General features: G+C 33.0%; 1 protein-coding gene across 1 annotated transcript in view; it reads left to right on the top strand.

Moving 5' to 3' along the window:
- LOC136038002 (cell adhesion molecule Dscam1-like) overlaps nucleotides 1-17,286 on the top strand; it is a gene marked incomplete at its 3' end in the record, with an annotated part of 141,671 nt that overhangs the window by 44,249 nt on the left and 80,136 nt on the right. The window contains 1 exon segment of the mRNA XM_065720917.1: nucleotides 6,465-6,613. Within this exon segment, the coding sequence (XP_065576989.1) occupies nucleotides 6,465-6,613 (149 nt within the window).

The raw sequence follows: 17,286 nt of genomic DNA, 5'->3' as shown, positions 1-17,286 counted from the left end.
CAGTTAATTTGTATTGTATCTATCTATCTATCTATCTATCTATCTATATAAAAACGAGTTGTGTGTATGCATGTTTGTTTGTTTGTAAAAAGAGCGTTTGCATATGACGACATTATTAGTACATACGACTTTGTATATGCACAGACAATGGGAAAGCCAAGAATGTTGTATATTCGCAATTTTTACGTAGTTTGAAACACATATATAAATCTATCTATATTCACAGGTGGGACACAGGGACACAACTACATTGGCGCGTAACTAATATGGCGCGTAACGACTTACGCGCGCGGGGGGGCTTGGGGGGGCGCGAAGTGCCCCACCAACTAGGTGTTGGGGTGGCGCGAAGCGCTACCCCAACAGCTAGTATATATATATATATATATATATATATATATATATATATATATTAATATATATATATATATATATATATATATATATATATATATATATATATATATATAAATAAGTTGTGTGTCCGTTACGCCAAATTATATCTTGAAACTAATCATGAAACTAAACTGAAAAGCAAACTGAAACTAAAAATGTAGAAACTGGGAATTGCATAAATCTATATATATAAAAATAAGTTGTCTGTGTGTGGATCTGTGGATCTGTGGATCAGGTGACGTCATGTTTGTCCGCATATGACGTCTGAATTATTTCACACTAATACAAAAGAAGAAAAAAACTAAAAAAGGTAAAAACTACAAAAAAACTAAAAAGAAAAAAAAACTAAAAAAGCTAAAAAACTAAAAAAAACTAAAAAAAGGTAAAAATCTAATAACTAAAAAAAACTGAAAAAATTAAAAAAAGGCAAAAACTACAAAAAAAATAAAAACTAATAAAAAACTAAAAAAGCTAAAAAACTAAAAAAACTAAAAAAAACTAAAAAAAGGTAAAAAAACTAAAAAAAACTAAAAACTAAAAAAGAAAAAAACTAAAAAAAAGGAAAAAACTGAAAAATAAAAGAGAAAAAGAAAACTAAAAAAATATGAATAAATATATATAAAAATAAGTTGTTTGTGGGTTATGTCTGTCTGTCTGTCTGTCGAGTGACGTCGTGTTTGTCCGCATATGACGTCTGAATTATTTCACACTAATACAAAAGAAGAAAAAAAACTAAAAAAGGTAAAAACTACAAAAAAACTAAAAAGAAAAAAAACTAAAAAAGCTAAAAAACTAAAAAAAAACTAAAAAAAGGTAAAAAACTAAAAACTAAAAAAACTGAAAAAACTAAAAAAAGGCAAAAACTAAAAAAAAAACTAAAAACTAATAAAAAAACTAAAAAAGCTAAAAAACTAAAAAAACTAAAAAAACTAAAAAAAGGTAAAAAACAAAAAAAAACTAAAAACTAAAAAAGAAAAAACTAAAAAAAAGGAAAAAACTGAAAAATAAGAGAAAAAGAAAACTAAAAAAATATTAATAAAGAAGAAAAAAACTAAAAAAGGTAAAAACTACAAAAAAAAACTAAAAAGAAAAAAAAACTAAAAAAGCTAAAAAACTAAAAAAAACTAAAAAAAGGTAAAAATCTAATAACTAAAAAAAAACTGAAAAAAAAAGGCAAAAACTACAAAAAAATAAAAACTAATAAAAAAACTAAAAAAGCTAAAAAACTAAAAAAACTAAAAAAAACTAAAAAAAGGTAAAAAACTAAAAAAAACTAAAAACTAAAAAAGAAAAAAACTAAAAAAAAGGAAAAAACTGAAAAATAAAAGAGAAAAAGAAAACTAAAAAAATATGAATAAATATATATAAAATAAGTTGTTTGTGGGTTATGTCTGTCTGTCCGCATATGTCGTTGCGTGTTTGTCCGCATATGACGTCTGAATTATTTCACACTAATACAAAAGAAGAAAAAAAACTAAAAAAGGTAAATGACGACCGGGACACAGGGACACAACTACAATGGGGACGCCGGGGGGCACAGGGGGATATAAATGACGACCGGGACACCGGGACACAAGGAATATAAATGACGCCCGGGACACTCAAAGAGAAATCACAGACTGGAACACCGGGACACAAATGACGACCGGGACACAGGGAATATAAATGACGACCGGGACACAGGGACATAACTACAAAGGGGACGCCGGGGTGCACAGGGGGATATATAAATGACGATGGCGACTCAGGGAATGGTCGATTAGCAATCACCATCAACAAAGCTCAAGGGCAATCATTAGAATCATGAGGTATAGATCTGAATACGGATTGTTTTCCCATGGACCATTATATGTTGCATGTTCAAGAGTCGGTAAACCTGACAATCTATTTATATGCACAGACAATGGGACAGCAAAGAATGTTGTATATTCGCAAGTTTTACGTAGTTAAAAACATATATATATATATATATATATATATATATATATATATATATATATATATATATATATATATATATATATATCTATATTCACAGGTGGGACATAGGGACACAACTACAATGGCGCGTAACTAATATGGCGCGTAACGACTTACGCACGTGGGGGGGCTTGGGGGGGGCGCGAAGCGCCCCCGCCAACTAGGTGTTGGGGTGGCGCGAAGCGCCACCCCAACAGCTAGTATTTCTATAATTTTGAAAATTATTATAATTTTGAATTGCATATTCATTTTGACAATAGATTAAAGTAATTCGAAAACCTTATAACAGATATTTATAATTTTGAGGTTTATTATAAATTGTTGAGTGTTAGCCTGCTTGGCACGTAAAATTTTTTCTAACAGTCAATGTTAGAATGAACACTGACAAATTGAAAAAAATTGAAAAAGATAGAATGTTACCAAATCCTACAATGGCAGAAGAAACAGCCGAGGAAGCTGCTCAAAGAGTCAATGCCAAAAGGCTTGCAGCTAAAGAACGCAAAACCGCGCAGTTAGATGAACATCAACCTGGACAGCGAGAGTCAAAACGTATCAAAATTGAAAATGATAGCGATGATGATTCGGTTTAGGATTTTGACTTGGATAAGTTCATCAGTGCCTACCAGATTTTAGTTAAAAAAAACAAAGGTTCGGCGATATGTATTTACGTCAAAAAAATAAAGAAGAAAAAGAAAACTGAAACTAAAAATGTAAAAACTGTGAATTGCATAAATATTTCAAAATATTTTGACAATAGATTAAAGTAATTCGAAAACCATAAAACAGATACTTAAAATTTGAGGTTTACTATAAATTGTTGAGCTTTAGCATGCTTGGCACGTGAAGATTTTCCAACTGTCAATGTTAGAATGAACATTGACAAATTGAAAAACTATTGAAAAAGATAGAATGTTACCAAATTGAAAAAATAAAACTGAAAAAAGAATAAAGGTAAAAAACTAAAAAAAAACTAAAAAGAAAAAAACTAAAAAAAACTAAAAAATTAAAAAGTTAAAAAAAGAAAAAACCTAAAAAGAAAAAACCTAAAAAAAAATAAAAAAATGTAAAAAACTAAAAAGAAAACAAAACTATAAAAAAGCTAAAAAACTAAAAAAAGAAAACACTAAAAAAAAATGGGAATTGCACAAATATAACAATTTATATTCCCTGTGATATAAGTAATATATATAATACTATAATACTTATAAGTATACTATATATAGTATACTTATAAGTATACACTTATAAGTGTACTAGTATATACTTATAAGTATATACTTATAAGTATACTAATATATACTATATATAATACTTATAAGTAATATATGTAATTCGAAAACCTTAAAACAGACCCAAAATTTTGAGATTAATTATAAATTGTTGAGCTTTAGCACGCTTGGCACATAAAGATTTTTCCAAGTGTCAATGTTAGAATGAACACTGACAAATTGAAGAAAACAAATCAATAAAAAGAAGAAACTAAAAAAAAAAAAATAAAAAAAGAAAAAACTAAAAAAGAAAAAAACTAAAAAAGAAACTATATCTATTTATATAAAAATAAGTTGTATATATGCATTTTTGTTTGTTTTTGGGTTTGAATTTGACGTCATTATAAGTATATAAGGCTTTGTATATGACGTCATTAAAAGATGACACTACAGACCGGGACACAAGGACACAAATGACGACCGAGACACAGGGAATATAAATGACGACCGGGACACCTAAAGAGAAATTACAGACCGGGACACCGGGACACAAATGACGACCGGGACACCAGGACAGAGGGAATATAAATGACGACCGGGACACTCAAAGAGAAAATACAGACTGGGATACCGGGACACAAATGACGACCGGGACACAAATGACGACCGGGACACAGGGAATATAAATGACGAACAGGACACAGGGAAACAACTACAACGGGGACGCCGGGGACACAGGGGGGTATATAAATGACGACGGGGACACAGGGAATGTTCGATTAGCAATCACCATCAACAAAGCTCAAGAGAAAAAAATAATTTAGCGTTGGCAATTGCGTCGTCTGGAATAGCCGCAACGTTGCTGCCTGGTGGAAGAACTGCTCATTCCGCTTTGAAATTGCCTCTGAATTTGCATTCTACAGAAACTCCCACGTGCAATATTTCCAAATCATCTGGGACGGGTAAAGTATTGCAGCAATGTAAACTTATTATTTGGGACGAGTGCACAATGGCACACCAAAAATCGCTTAACCACAAAAAGATCCTGAAAATTCTCTCTGAAAATTACCAAAGGCAAACATTCTTAGACCTGGTAACAAAATCCCTTATCTATCAAATATGCGAAGGTGACTATCAGAATATAAAGAAAATCACCGTAAATATATTTCAAGAAGATGAGAATTTCGGATCCAAATTACCCTCGGGATGGATGTTATAGTGTATGAGTGAGAATTTGGCAAAGATTCAATCAATTCAATTGATTTCAATTGATTTTGAATGTTTAAAAGCCCCTTTTTCCTCAGCCCAAATTGTGTCGCAAAGCAATTCGTGAAAAAATGCAAAGGTTTTACATCGTCAATGGATTGAGAAATTTTGCCCCCCCCCAAAAGGATTATTATTGTATTTCATTCAACTAAAAGGCAATCACTTTGACAGAGATAATGTAATAATTGATTTAAAATAATGATCATAAATAAACCATTTTAGAACCTTAATAAAAATTACTGATTAGATTCAGCATATCAAATAACCCTGTTACAGGGGTGTCAGGCTGCAAAAATGTGGAATCTACAAAAATATGGAATTTTGTATCAAGGATCAAGGATTATCCTTGATACAAAATTATTAGTGATACAAAATTATTTATGATACAAGGATTATTAGATCAAGGATGCGGGTTTATTTGTTGTTTTTTTTCCCAGGGGGTCATCATATCAACCCAGTGGTCCTAAAATACAGTGAGAGGGCTCATTGGAACGGGATCTAAAAGCTTATTGTGCTTTTTAAGTGACTAAAAAGATTGAAGGACTTTTAGGCTCCCTCTCCCACCCCTTTTCCCCAAATTTCTCCGATCAAAAGTTTGCGATAGCTATTTTAGCTTTCTACCAAGAGAAAAACTCTTTAAGCTATAAATCTACTCATTGTTTACGCATATTATTTGTTATTGGGAAACATGCATGCATTTTAGGGTGAGGGGACATTTGTACCCCTACACTGGGGGAATTTAAAAGAATTCTGACCCAAAATTCTTTTTATACGTTTTGCTTTCTCTTCTCCGTTGCAATTTTACGCGGAGAGTTGGTTATGGGAATTTGTCCTGGATAAATTTTCACCACTTTTTGAACTATCGAGAGGATATTTCCATTGGGAGAATATTTCTCCGTGGAAGTGATGCAAGATTTCCTGGAATTATTTAAAAAACTAGCATACACTAAATAAGAAATAGGTTTTTCAGCTGAAAGTAAGGAGCTAAATTAAACCTTAAAACGAACCAAAATTACTGCACATGTGAAGAGGGCTCGCTTCTCCTCAATGCCATACTCTTTACTCTGAAGTTTGAATTTTGTCCCAATTCTTTAAGAACGACTCCTAAAACACAAATGTTGTTTACTTAGAACAATGAGAAGCTTTAAAGTTCACTAAAAAACTTCAGGGTAGGTGTGAGTTAGGTTTTCAGGAGAAGGCAAACTCCTTCCTATACCTAATAATTTCTCTACGTTTTAACGTCGCTCCTTACTTTCAGTTGAAGAAACTTATTTTGTTTATTTTAATGTAAGGGTTTAATCGCGTAACTACTAACAGGAATAAGTTATCATGTTTTTGTCAAATCCTGATTTTTTTTTTTTTAAAGGGAGATGCGTGGTTTCCGCTTGACAACGACGATATATTGTTAATTTTAGGTTCTCCATCACTAGTTCATGGCTTACGAGGTCACTACTAACAGGCTTACAACTAACACTACTAACAGGCCACTACTAACATGACTTACGAGGTAACTACTAATAGGAATAAGTTATTATATTTTTTTACGGCCTGAAAAATATCTAAAAAGGGAGATACGTGGTTTCCGATTGACAATGACGATATATTTGTTAATTTTAGGTTTTCCATCACTAGTTAATGGCTTACGAGGTCCGTTGTTTCATGTTGAGCCCCCTTCCCGTTGGATATTTTCCAATTCAACCGAGTCACATCTTCATTGTTCGGCTATTGGATATCCACTCCCAGAAGTCTCTTGGATAGACTGTAAGGTAAGCCAAATGAGCCATTCCTGGGTGCAAGAGATCCTTAGTTTGGTGAATGGGATTTTACGTCAAAAGAACTATTCGGTTTTCCGATGATTGCGCAGCGGCAACTTTAAATCCGCCATATTTTAAGATATCAAAAATTTGAATTGGGAAGACGATTGGGAGGACGGAAGTCGTACTTTAGCCAAAGACATAAGTTTTATTTATTTTTTTTTACTTTACAGTCGGCTTAAGACACAAGAGACTTATTTTTTTATTAATATTTTTTTTTTTACTGTCAGCTTAAAATATAAGATCTCACTTAAGCCGTCTGGATATGTTAAACATTTCTTTGAATATTTGAATATTCTCATAACTTTTATGTTTTTTCTTACTGTTCACAATTAAGAAATACCTGATTTTGCCAAATATTGTTACATGTACTTTTCTGTCTTTAAACTTAAAAATCTACCTTTAGTTGGAGGCTCTAATATAGATAATATCTATATATATAAAAATAAGTTGTCTGTGTGTGTGTGTGTCTGTCGAGTGACGTCATGTTTGTGTGTCGACTGACGTCATGTTTTCGACTGACGAAATTACAGACCGGGACATCGGGACACAAATGACGACCGGGACACCGGCAAATAGGGAATATAAATGACGACCGACACTCAAAGAGAAAGCGACCGGGACACAAGGAATGTTCGATTAGCAATCACCATCAACAAAGCACCGGGATACAAATGACGACCGGGACACAGGGAGTATAAATGACGACCAGGACATAAGTAAAAAAAAACTAAAAAAAAACTAAAAAAAAGGTAAAAACTACAAAAAAACTAAAAAGAAAAAAAACACTAAAAACTAATAAAAAACTAAAAAAGCTAAAAAACTAAAAAAAACTAAAAAAGAAAAAAAGAAAAAAAGGTAAAAAAGGTAAAAAAATGAAAAATAAAGGAGAAAAACAAAACTAAAGAAAATAAAAATAAAAAAAACTGAAAGAAAAAAGAAAAAAAACTAAAAAAACCAAAAAAACCAAAAAAAGTAAAAACCAAAAAAAACTATAAAGAAAAAAGGGGAAAAATACAAAAATTTATTTCATCATATACCATTTCAAACACGAATGTATACACAGACCGGGACACCGGGATACAAATGGCGACCAGGACACAGGGAATATAAATGACGACCGGGACACAGAGACACAACTACAACGGGGACTCCGGGGGGCACAGGGGGATATATAAATGACGACGGGGACACAGGGAATGTTCGATTAGCAGTCACCATCAACAAAGCTCAAGGGCAATCATTAGAATCATGAGTTATAACTAAAAAAACTAAAAAAAGGTAAAAAACTAAAACCTAAAAAAAAGACCAATTCAAAAACGAATGTATATACAAACCAGGACACCGGGACACAAATGACGACCGGGACACCGGGAGACAAGAAATATAGATGACGCCCGGGACACTCAAATAGAAATCACAGACTGGGACACCGGGACACAAATGACGACCGGGACACAGGGAATATAAATGACGACCGGGACACAGGGACACAACTACAACTGGGACGCTGGGGGGCACAGGGGGATATATAAATGACGACGGCGACACAGGGAATGGTCGATTAGCAATCACCATCAACAAAGCTCAAGGGCAATCATTAGAATCATGAGGTATAGATCTGAATACGGATTGTTTTCCCATGGACCATTATATGTTGCATGTTCAAGAGTCGGTAAACCTGACAATCTATTTATATGCACAGACAATGGGACAGCAAAGAATGCAGACAATGGGACAGCAAAACATATATATATATATATATATATATATATATATATATATATATATATATATATATATATATATATATATATACTAGCTGTTATATATATATACTAGCTGTTGGGGTGGTGCTTCGCGCCACCCCAACACCTAGTTGGTGGGGCGCTTCGCGCCCCCCCAAGCCCCCCCCGCGCACGTAAGTCGTTACGCGCCATATTAGTTACGCGCCATTGTAGTTGTGTCCCTGTGTCCCACCTGTGAATAGAGATAGATATAAATATATGTTTTTAACTACGTAAAACATGCGAATATACAACATTCTTCGCTTTCCCATTGTCTGCGCAGGTTTACTGACTCTTGAACATGCAACATATAATTGTCCATGGGAAAAACAATCCGTATTCAGATCTATACCTCATTATTCTAATGATGTGTCCCTGTGTCCCGGTCGTCATTTATATTCCCTGTGTCCCGGTCGTCATTTGTGTCCCGGTGTCCCAGTTTGTAATTTCTCTTTGAGTGTCCCGGTCGTCATTTATATTCCCTGTGTCCCGGTGTCCCGGTCGTCATTTGTGTCCCGGTGTCCCGGTCTGTAATTTCTATTCGAACAATCCCTGTGTCCCGGTCGTCATTTATATATCCCGCCTGTGCCCCAGCGTCCCCGTTGTAGTTGTGTCCCTGTATCCCGGTCGTCATTTATATTCCCTGTGTCCCGGTCGTGATTTGTGTCCGGGTGTCCCAGTCTGTAATTTCTCTTTGAGGTTCCCGGTCGTCACTTATATTCCCTCTGTCTCGGTCGTCATTTGTGTCCCGGTCTGTAATTTCTCTTTGAGTGTTTTTTCTTTTTAGTTTTTTTTTAGTTTTTTACGTTTTTCTTTTTTCAGTTTTCTTTTTCTTCTTTATTTTTCAGCGTCACTATGAAGTACATATCGACGAACCTTTGTTTTTTTAACTTAAATCTGGTAGGTATTGATGACCTTATCCAAGTCAAAATCCCAAACCCAATCATCATCGCTATCATTTTCAGTTTTGATATGTTTTGACTCTCGCTGTTCAGGTGGATTTTCATCTAACTGCGCGGTTTTGCGTTCTTTAGCCGCAAGCCTGTTTTCTTGCTGTTCTTGTGATTCCTCGGAATGCTTTCTTTTCTTACTTTCTCTATCAGCAGCAAGTTTTTTGGCATAAACTCTTTAAGCAGCTTCCTCGGCTGTTGCCATTGTAGGTTCTTCAGTCATTTTACAATTAAACATTTTTCCGTGAACAAATGTCTTAAATACCGTTAATGACGTCATCGTCATAGCAAAAATGACGACAACTAACTTCATGACGTCAGTCGACACAGAAATATGACGTCACCTGACAGACAGACAGACACACAGACAGACAACTTATTTTTATATATATAGATATATATATACTAGCTGTTGGGGTGGCGCTTTGCGCCACCCCAACACCTAGTTGGTGGGGGCGCTTCAGGCCCCCCCAAGCCCCCCCGCGCGCGTAAGTCGTTACGCGCCATATTAGTTACGCGCCATTGTAGTTGTGTCCCTATGTCCCACCTGTAAATATATATATATATATATATATATATATATATATATATATATATATATATATATATGTTTTTAACTACGTAAAACTTGCGAATATACAACATTCTTTGCTGTCCCATTGTCTGTGCATATAAATAGATTGTCAGGTTTACCGACTCTTGAACATGCAACATATAATGGTCCATGGGAAAACAATCCGTATTCAGATCTATACCTCATGATTCTAATGATTGCCCTTGAGCTTTGTTGATGGTGATTGCTAATCGAACATTCTCTGTGTCCCCATCGTCATTTATATATCCCCCTGTGCCCCCCGGCGTCCCCGTTGTAGTTGTGTCCCTGTGTCCCGGTCGTCATTTATATTCCCTGTGTCCCGGTCGTCATTTGTATTCCGGTGTCCCAGTCTGTATATACATTCGTTTTTGAAATGGTAAATGATGAAATAAATTTTTGTATTTTTCCCCTTTTTTCTTTTTAGTTTTTTTTTGGTTTTTACATTTTTTTAGTTTTTTAGTTTTTTTTCTTTTTTCTTTTTAGTTTTTTTTTTATTTTTGTTTTTCTCCTTTATTTTTCTTTTTGTTTCCTTTTTTTAGTTTTTATTATTTTTTAGTTTTTTTTAGTTTTTTAGCTTTTTTAGTTTTTTTTATTAGTTTTTAGTTTGTTTTTTTCTTTTTAGTTTTTTTGTAGTTTTTACCTTTTTTTTAGTTTTTTTTTTACTTATGTCCTGGTCGTCATTTATACTCCCTGTGTCCCGGTCGTCATTTGTGATGGTTTGTTGACGGTGTTTTGTTGATGGTGATTGCTAATTGAACATTCCTTGTGTCCCGGTCGCTTTCTCTTTGAGTGTCCCGGTCGTCATTTATATTCCCTATGTGCCGGTGTCCTGGTCGTCATTTGTGTCCCAATGTAATTTCGTAATTTCGTCAGTCGAAAACATGACGTCAGCCGACACAGAAACATGACGTCACCTGACACACAGACAGACAGACAGACAACTTATTTTTATATAGATACTTATTTTTATATAGATACTAGCTTGGTGGGGGCGCTTCGCGCCCCCCCCAAGCCCCCCCCCCGCGCGTAAGTCGTTACGCGCCATAATAGTTACGCGCCATTGTAGTTGTGTCCCTATGTCCCACCTGTGAATATAGATATATATATATATATATATATATATATATATATATATATATATATATATATATATATATATATATATATATATATATATATATATATATATATATATATATATATATATATATATATATATATATATATATATATATATATGGTTTTAACTACGTAAAACTTGCGAATATACAACATTCTTTGCTGTCCCATTGTCTTTGCATATAAATAGATTGTCAGGTTTACCGACTCTTGAACATGCAACATATAATGGTCCATGGGAAAACAATCTGTATTCAGATCTATACCTCATGATTCTAATGATTGCCCTTGAGCTTTGTTGATGGTGATTGCTAATCGACCATTCCCTGCCCCGATGTCCCGGTCGTCATTTATATCCCCCTGTTTCCCCCGGTATCCCCGTTGTAGTTGTGTCCCTGTGTCCCGGTCGTCATTTATATTCCCTGTGTCCCGGTCGTCATTTGTATCCCGGTGTCCCGGTCTGTATATACATTCGTTTTTTAGTTTTGTTTTTCTCCTTTATTTTTTTCCTTTTTTTTTCTTTTTTAGTTTATTTAGATTTTTAGATTTTTTAGTTTTTTTATTAGTTTTTAGTTTTTTTTCTTTTTAGTTTTTTTGTAGTTTTTACCTTCTTTTTAGTTTTGTTAGTTTTTTTTTTACTTATGTCCTGGTCGTCATTTATACTCCCTGTGTCCCGGTGCTTTGTTGATTGCTAATCGAACATTCCTTTTGTCCTGGTCGCTTTCTCTTTGAGTGTCGTCATTTATTTTTTTCTTTTTTAGTTCTTTTAGTTTTTACCTTTTTTAGTTTTTTTTAGTTTTTTAGATGAAAATTTTTTTTAGTTTTTTCCTTTTTTTCTTTTTAGTTTTTTATTGGTTTTTACCTTTATTTTAGCTTATTTTTCAGTTTTTTTCCTTTTTTTTATTTTTTTTTTATTTTTTATTTTTTTTTAGTTTTTTACCTTTTTTTAGCTTTTTTACTTTTTTTTATTAGTTTTTAGTTTTTTTTGTAGTTTTTGCCTTTTTTTAGTTTTTTCAGTTTTTTTTTTAGTTTTTTATTGGTTTTTACCTTTATTTTAGCTTATTTTTCAGTTTTTTCCTTTTTTTAGTTTTTTTTAGTTTTTAGTTTTTTTAGTTTTTTACCTTTTTTTAGTTTTTTTAGTTTTTTTAGTTTTTTAGCTTTTTTATTTTTTTTTATTAGTTTTTAGTTTTTTTGTAGTTTTTGCCTTTTTTTAGTTTTTTAGTTTTTTAGCTTTTTTATTAGTTTTTAGTTTTTTTTGTAGTTTTTGCCTTTTTTTAGTTTTTTTAGTTTTTTAGCTTTTTTATTTTTTTATTAGTTTTTAGTTTTTTTTTGTAGTTAGTTTTTTTAGTTTTTTACCTTTTTTTAGTTTTTTTTTAGTTTTTTTAGTTTTTTAGCTTTTTTATTTTTTTATTAGTTTTTAGTTTTTTTTGTAGTTTTTGCCTTTTTTTAGTATTTTTAGTTTTTTAGCTTTTTTATTAGTTTTTAGTTTTTTTTGTAGTTTTTGCCTTTTTTTTAGTTTTTTTAGTTTTTTAGCTTTTTTATTTTTTATTAGTTTTTAGTTTTTTTTGTAGTTTTTGCCTTTTTTTAGTTTTTTCAGTTTTGACGTCACCTGATCCAGTTTTTTCAGGTGACATCACCTGATCCAAATAGATTGTCAGGTTTACCGACTCTTGAACATGCAACATATAATGGTCCATGGGAAAACAATCTGTATTCAGATCTATACCTCATGATTCTAATGATTGCCCTTGAGCTTTGTTGATGGTGATTGCTAATCGACCATTCCCTGTCCCGGTCGTCATTTATATCCCCCTGTTTCCCCCGGTGTCCCCGTTGTAGTTGTGTCCCTGTGTCCCGGTCGTCATTTATATTCCCTGTGTCCCGGTCGTCATTTGTATCCCGGTGTCCCGGTCTGTATATACATTCGTTTTTTAGTTTTGTTTTTCTCCTTTATTTTTTTCCTTTTTTTTTCTTTTTTAGTTTATTTAGATTTTTAGATTTTTTAGTTTTTTTATTAGTTTTTAGTTTTTTTATTAGTTTTTAGTTTTTTTTTCTTTTTAGTTTTTTTGTAGTTTTTACCTTCTTTTTAGTTTTGTTAGTTTTTTTTTTTACTTATGTCCTGGTCGTCATTTATACTCCCTGTGTCCCGGTGCTTTGTTGATTGCTAATCGAACATTCCTTTTGTCCTGGTCGCTTTCTCTTTGAGTGTCGTCATTTATTTTTTTCTTTTTTAGTTCTTTTAGTTTTTACCTTTTTTAGTTTTTTTTTAGTTTTTTAGATGAAAATTTTTTTTAGTTTTTTCCTTTTTTTCTTTTTAGTTTTTTATTGGTTTTTACCTTTATTTTAGCTTATTTTTCAGTTTTTTCCTTTTTTTTAGTTTTTTTTATTTTTTATTTTTTTTAGTTTTTACCTTTTTTTAGTTTTTTTAGTTTTTTTAGTTTTTTAGCTTTTTTACTTTTTTTATTAGTTTTTAGTTTTTTTGTAGTTTTTGCCTTTTTTTTAGTTTTTTCAGTTTTTTTTTAGTTTTTTATTGGTTTTTACCTTTATTTTGGCTTATTTTTCAGTTTTTTCCTTTTTTTTAGTTTTTTTTAGTTTTTAGTTTTTTTAGTTTTTTTTTTTACCTTTTTTTAGTTTTTTTATTTTTTTTAGTTTTTGAATGATTGTTACCTAAGCACTAAAGGTAATTGCCAACCTGCGGTTTGCGTTGCGTCATTTATATAGTTATTCCAAAACCATTTGCACAAAAAAAAGCTTTATTATCTGTTCTTTTAAAGAAACCTCTCAAATGACCTTTCTATTGTACAGGTTAAAAATCCTTACAACATTTTGCTTTAAATATTATAGAACATGTCTACATTTCTTCTGAAAAGTCTAGGCCTACCTTTTGATCCCACTGAATTTTGATCCAAATCAGGTTTTGGATTGTTTTTGACCACACTTGTCAATTGTTTTAGAATGTTCTACAACAACGGAGTTTTCAGCCCTTTGAATTGTTTCTTAATGGTATTTTTCAGCCCTTTGAATTGTTTCTTAATGGTATATCTTATGAACAATTGTTTCTACAAAAAAATTGATGCAATAAACATTCACTGGTTCTTTAAAACATATATACCAGTGATAATAATGCAATTGTATCTCTTTTGGCCTGAACATTATTTTTGTATCCTGAGAAAACTATCTGATATTACTTCCCTACCAGAGTTCTAGAAACAGGATGTGAAGTCATAAAATAAACATGATCACTAACAGAAACGATTTATAGAACTAAGTATCCATACTTATGGGTGAGACCTACCCGGGGAAATCTTCCAGATCAAATCTCGATTGAATTTCAGTTAAAACTTCCCTATTTATTCCTGCTTACCTGAATAGAACTACAAAAAAACAAAACCTTGGAGGAACAATCTTCGAAAGTGTTTTAAGTTATAGACTAAAAAGTTCTGCTTTAGCTCACACACCTGGGTCAAGGAAAATCAACGCCATCCTTTTTTGGCTCAAGGTGTGGATTATATGCTGCTGTCTAAAGCATAATACCATATTTCTCAACTCAGATGGGGATCTATACTTTCTATGAAACTCACACCATTACCAATTTCTACAATAAACTAAAATCGGTGGCAGAAAAAAATTAACTAAACCAGGAAAAACTAAAATTTTGCTCTCACAACACCGAAAAAATTTAAAGATTTATTCGGAAGTTTAAAAATGCTTTTGAAAATTCCCCTTGCCCCCTTTAACAGACGTTTTTCATATTATGCTGGACCAATTTAAAGTAACAATAACGAAACGGATTTTTTCTTTGCAAACAGTTCGTGGTAACGAACTGTAGTAAGGAGTGACCCGGCTCAATTGTAACCAAAACCCTAAAAAACGGAATTTGATACCAATAGTTACATCAAAAGAATTTAATTTTAATGTTGATTTTAAATATATAAGTTTCATCAAGTTTAGTCTTACTTATCAAAAGTTACGAGCCTGAGAAAATTTGCCCTATTTTAGAAAATAGGGAAAACACCCTCTAAAAGACATAGAATCTTAATGGAAATCACACCATCAGATTCAGCGTATCAGAGAACCCTGCTGTACAAGTTCCAAGCTCCTATCTACAAAAATGTGGAATTTTGTATTTTTTGCCAGAAGACAAATCACGGATGCGTGTTAATTTGTTTTTTTTTTTTTTCCCGGGGGTGATCGTATTGACCCAGTGGTCCTAGAATTTTGCGAGAAGGTTCATTAGAACGGAAATGAAAAGTTCTAGTGCCCTTTTAAAGTGACCAAAAAAATTGGAGGGAACCTAGGCCCCCTCCCACGCTCATTTTTCCCAAAGTCGTCGGATGAAAATTCTGAGATTGCCATTTTATTCAGCATAGTTGAAAAACCTTATAACTATGTCTTTGGGGACGACTTACTCCCCCACAGTCCCCGTGGGAGGGGCTGCAAGTTGCACATTTTGACCAGTGTTTGCATATAGTAATGGTTATTGGGAAGTGTAGATACGTCTTCAGGGGGATTTTTTGGTTGGGGGGGGGGGAGGTTGGAGGAATTTCATTCAATGGAGGAGTTTGTCATGGGGGAAGAAGATTTCCGTAAAAGGGGCGCAGTATTTTCTAGCATTATTTAAAAAAAAGCAATGAGAAAATAAATATGAAAAAGTTTTTTTCAACTGGAAGTAAGGAGTAGCATTAAAACTTAAGACGAACCGAAATTACTTCGTATATGAAAGGACTGCTTCCTCATCAACGCCCCCACTCTTTACGCTAAAGTTTGACTCTTTCTCTTAATTCTACTTTTTAAAACAGTAAGAAACTTTAGCGTAAAGAGCGGGGCGTTGAGTGATGGAAGCAGAGCCCTTTCATATAAGAAGTAATTTCTGTTCGTTTTAAGTTTTAATGTCTTCTTAAATGTCGTTCCACTTCCCGTTAAAAAAAACTTGTTGTTTTGATTTAATTTCTGAACGCTTTTGAATCAATGCATGTTTTGATTTTGGCTCTCCGCAGAAGAATAATTAAAATGAATTTTTGCATATTTTTTTTATTTTTTTTACTAAATGGCTTTCAGATAATTTGGATCGAATGATTTTGAGAAAAAATGAGCAGGGGAGGAAGCCTAGTTGCCCTCCGATTATATGGTTACTTAAAAAGGCAACTAGAATTTTTAGTTTTTTACGAATCTTTTTATTAGTAAAAGATATACGTAACTTATAAATTAGCTTACGTAAAGAACTTTTGTATTCTCATGTTTTTATTACACATATGAGAGGGTTCGCCCCCTTGTCAGTACCTCTCTCTTTACACCAAATCTTAAATTTTGTCCCAATTCATTAAGAATGACCCCTGAATCAAAAAAGCCGTAGAATAAACAGTTGAAATTACTAAAAATACTTTAGTGTAAAGAGCGAGGTATTAGGGGGAGGTGAGCCCCTCATATGGGTAATAATTTGTGTTTGTTTTAAGTTTTAATGCTGCTCCTTACTTCTCGCTGAAAAAAACTATTTCATATTTATTTTTTCATTGTTTTTATAAATAATGCTAGTAAATCCTGCGCTCCCTTCGTGGAAATTTTCTTCCCCCATGACAAATTCCTCGATGGAAAGCTCCCCCAGCATATCCTCTCTTCTCAACCCCTCCCCCAACCAAAAAATCCTCCTGAAAATGCCTGTACACTTCCCAATAGTCATTACTATATGTAAGCACTGGTTAAAGTTTGTAACTTATTGCCCCTCCCACGGGGACTGTGGGGGAGTAAGTCGTCCCCAAAGACATAGTTATAAGGTTTTTCGAGCTATCTCAGAATTTTGATCCGTTGACTTTGGGAAAATAATTAGCGTGGGAGGGGGCCTAGGTGCCCTCAAATTTTTTGGTCACTTAAAAAGGGCACTAGAACTTTTCACTTCCGTTAGAATGAGACCTCTGTTTCATTACGATTTTCTATGACAATTCCAGGCGGTGACACTAAATGGCTGACACACGTTAGAATTTAAAACACTTTCTTGAATAAGACTTTTCCTTATTACCGATATTCAGACCAAACCATAGACATCAAGGCAAGCCGTTGAAATTCAGGCAAGCTCATAGAAATCATATTCGTATTGTAGAAATTGAGGGCAACCTCTAAAATCATGACCAATACCTAAAAACTATGACCAATGCAAAGAAATCCACATGAATTCATAAA

The sequence above is a fragment of the Artemia franciscana genome, chromosome 17 (genome assembly GCF_032884065.1).
Source record: "Artemia franciscana chromosome 17, ASM3288406v1, whole genome shotgun sequence".
NCBI lineage: Eukaryota > Metazoa > Arthropoda > Branchiopoda > Anostraca > Artemiidae > Artemia > Artemia franciscana.
The sequence above is the reverse complement of the archived record's forward strand: the minus strand, read 5'-3'. Positions and strand labels throughout refer to the sequence as shown.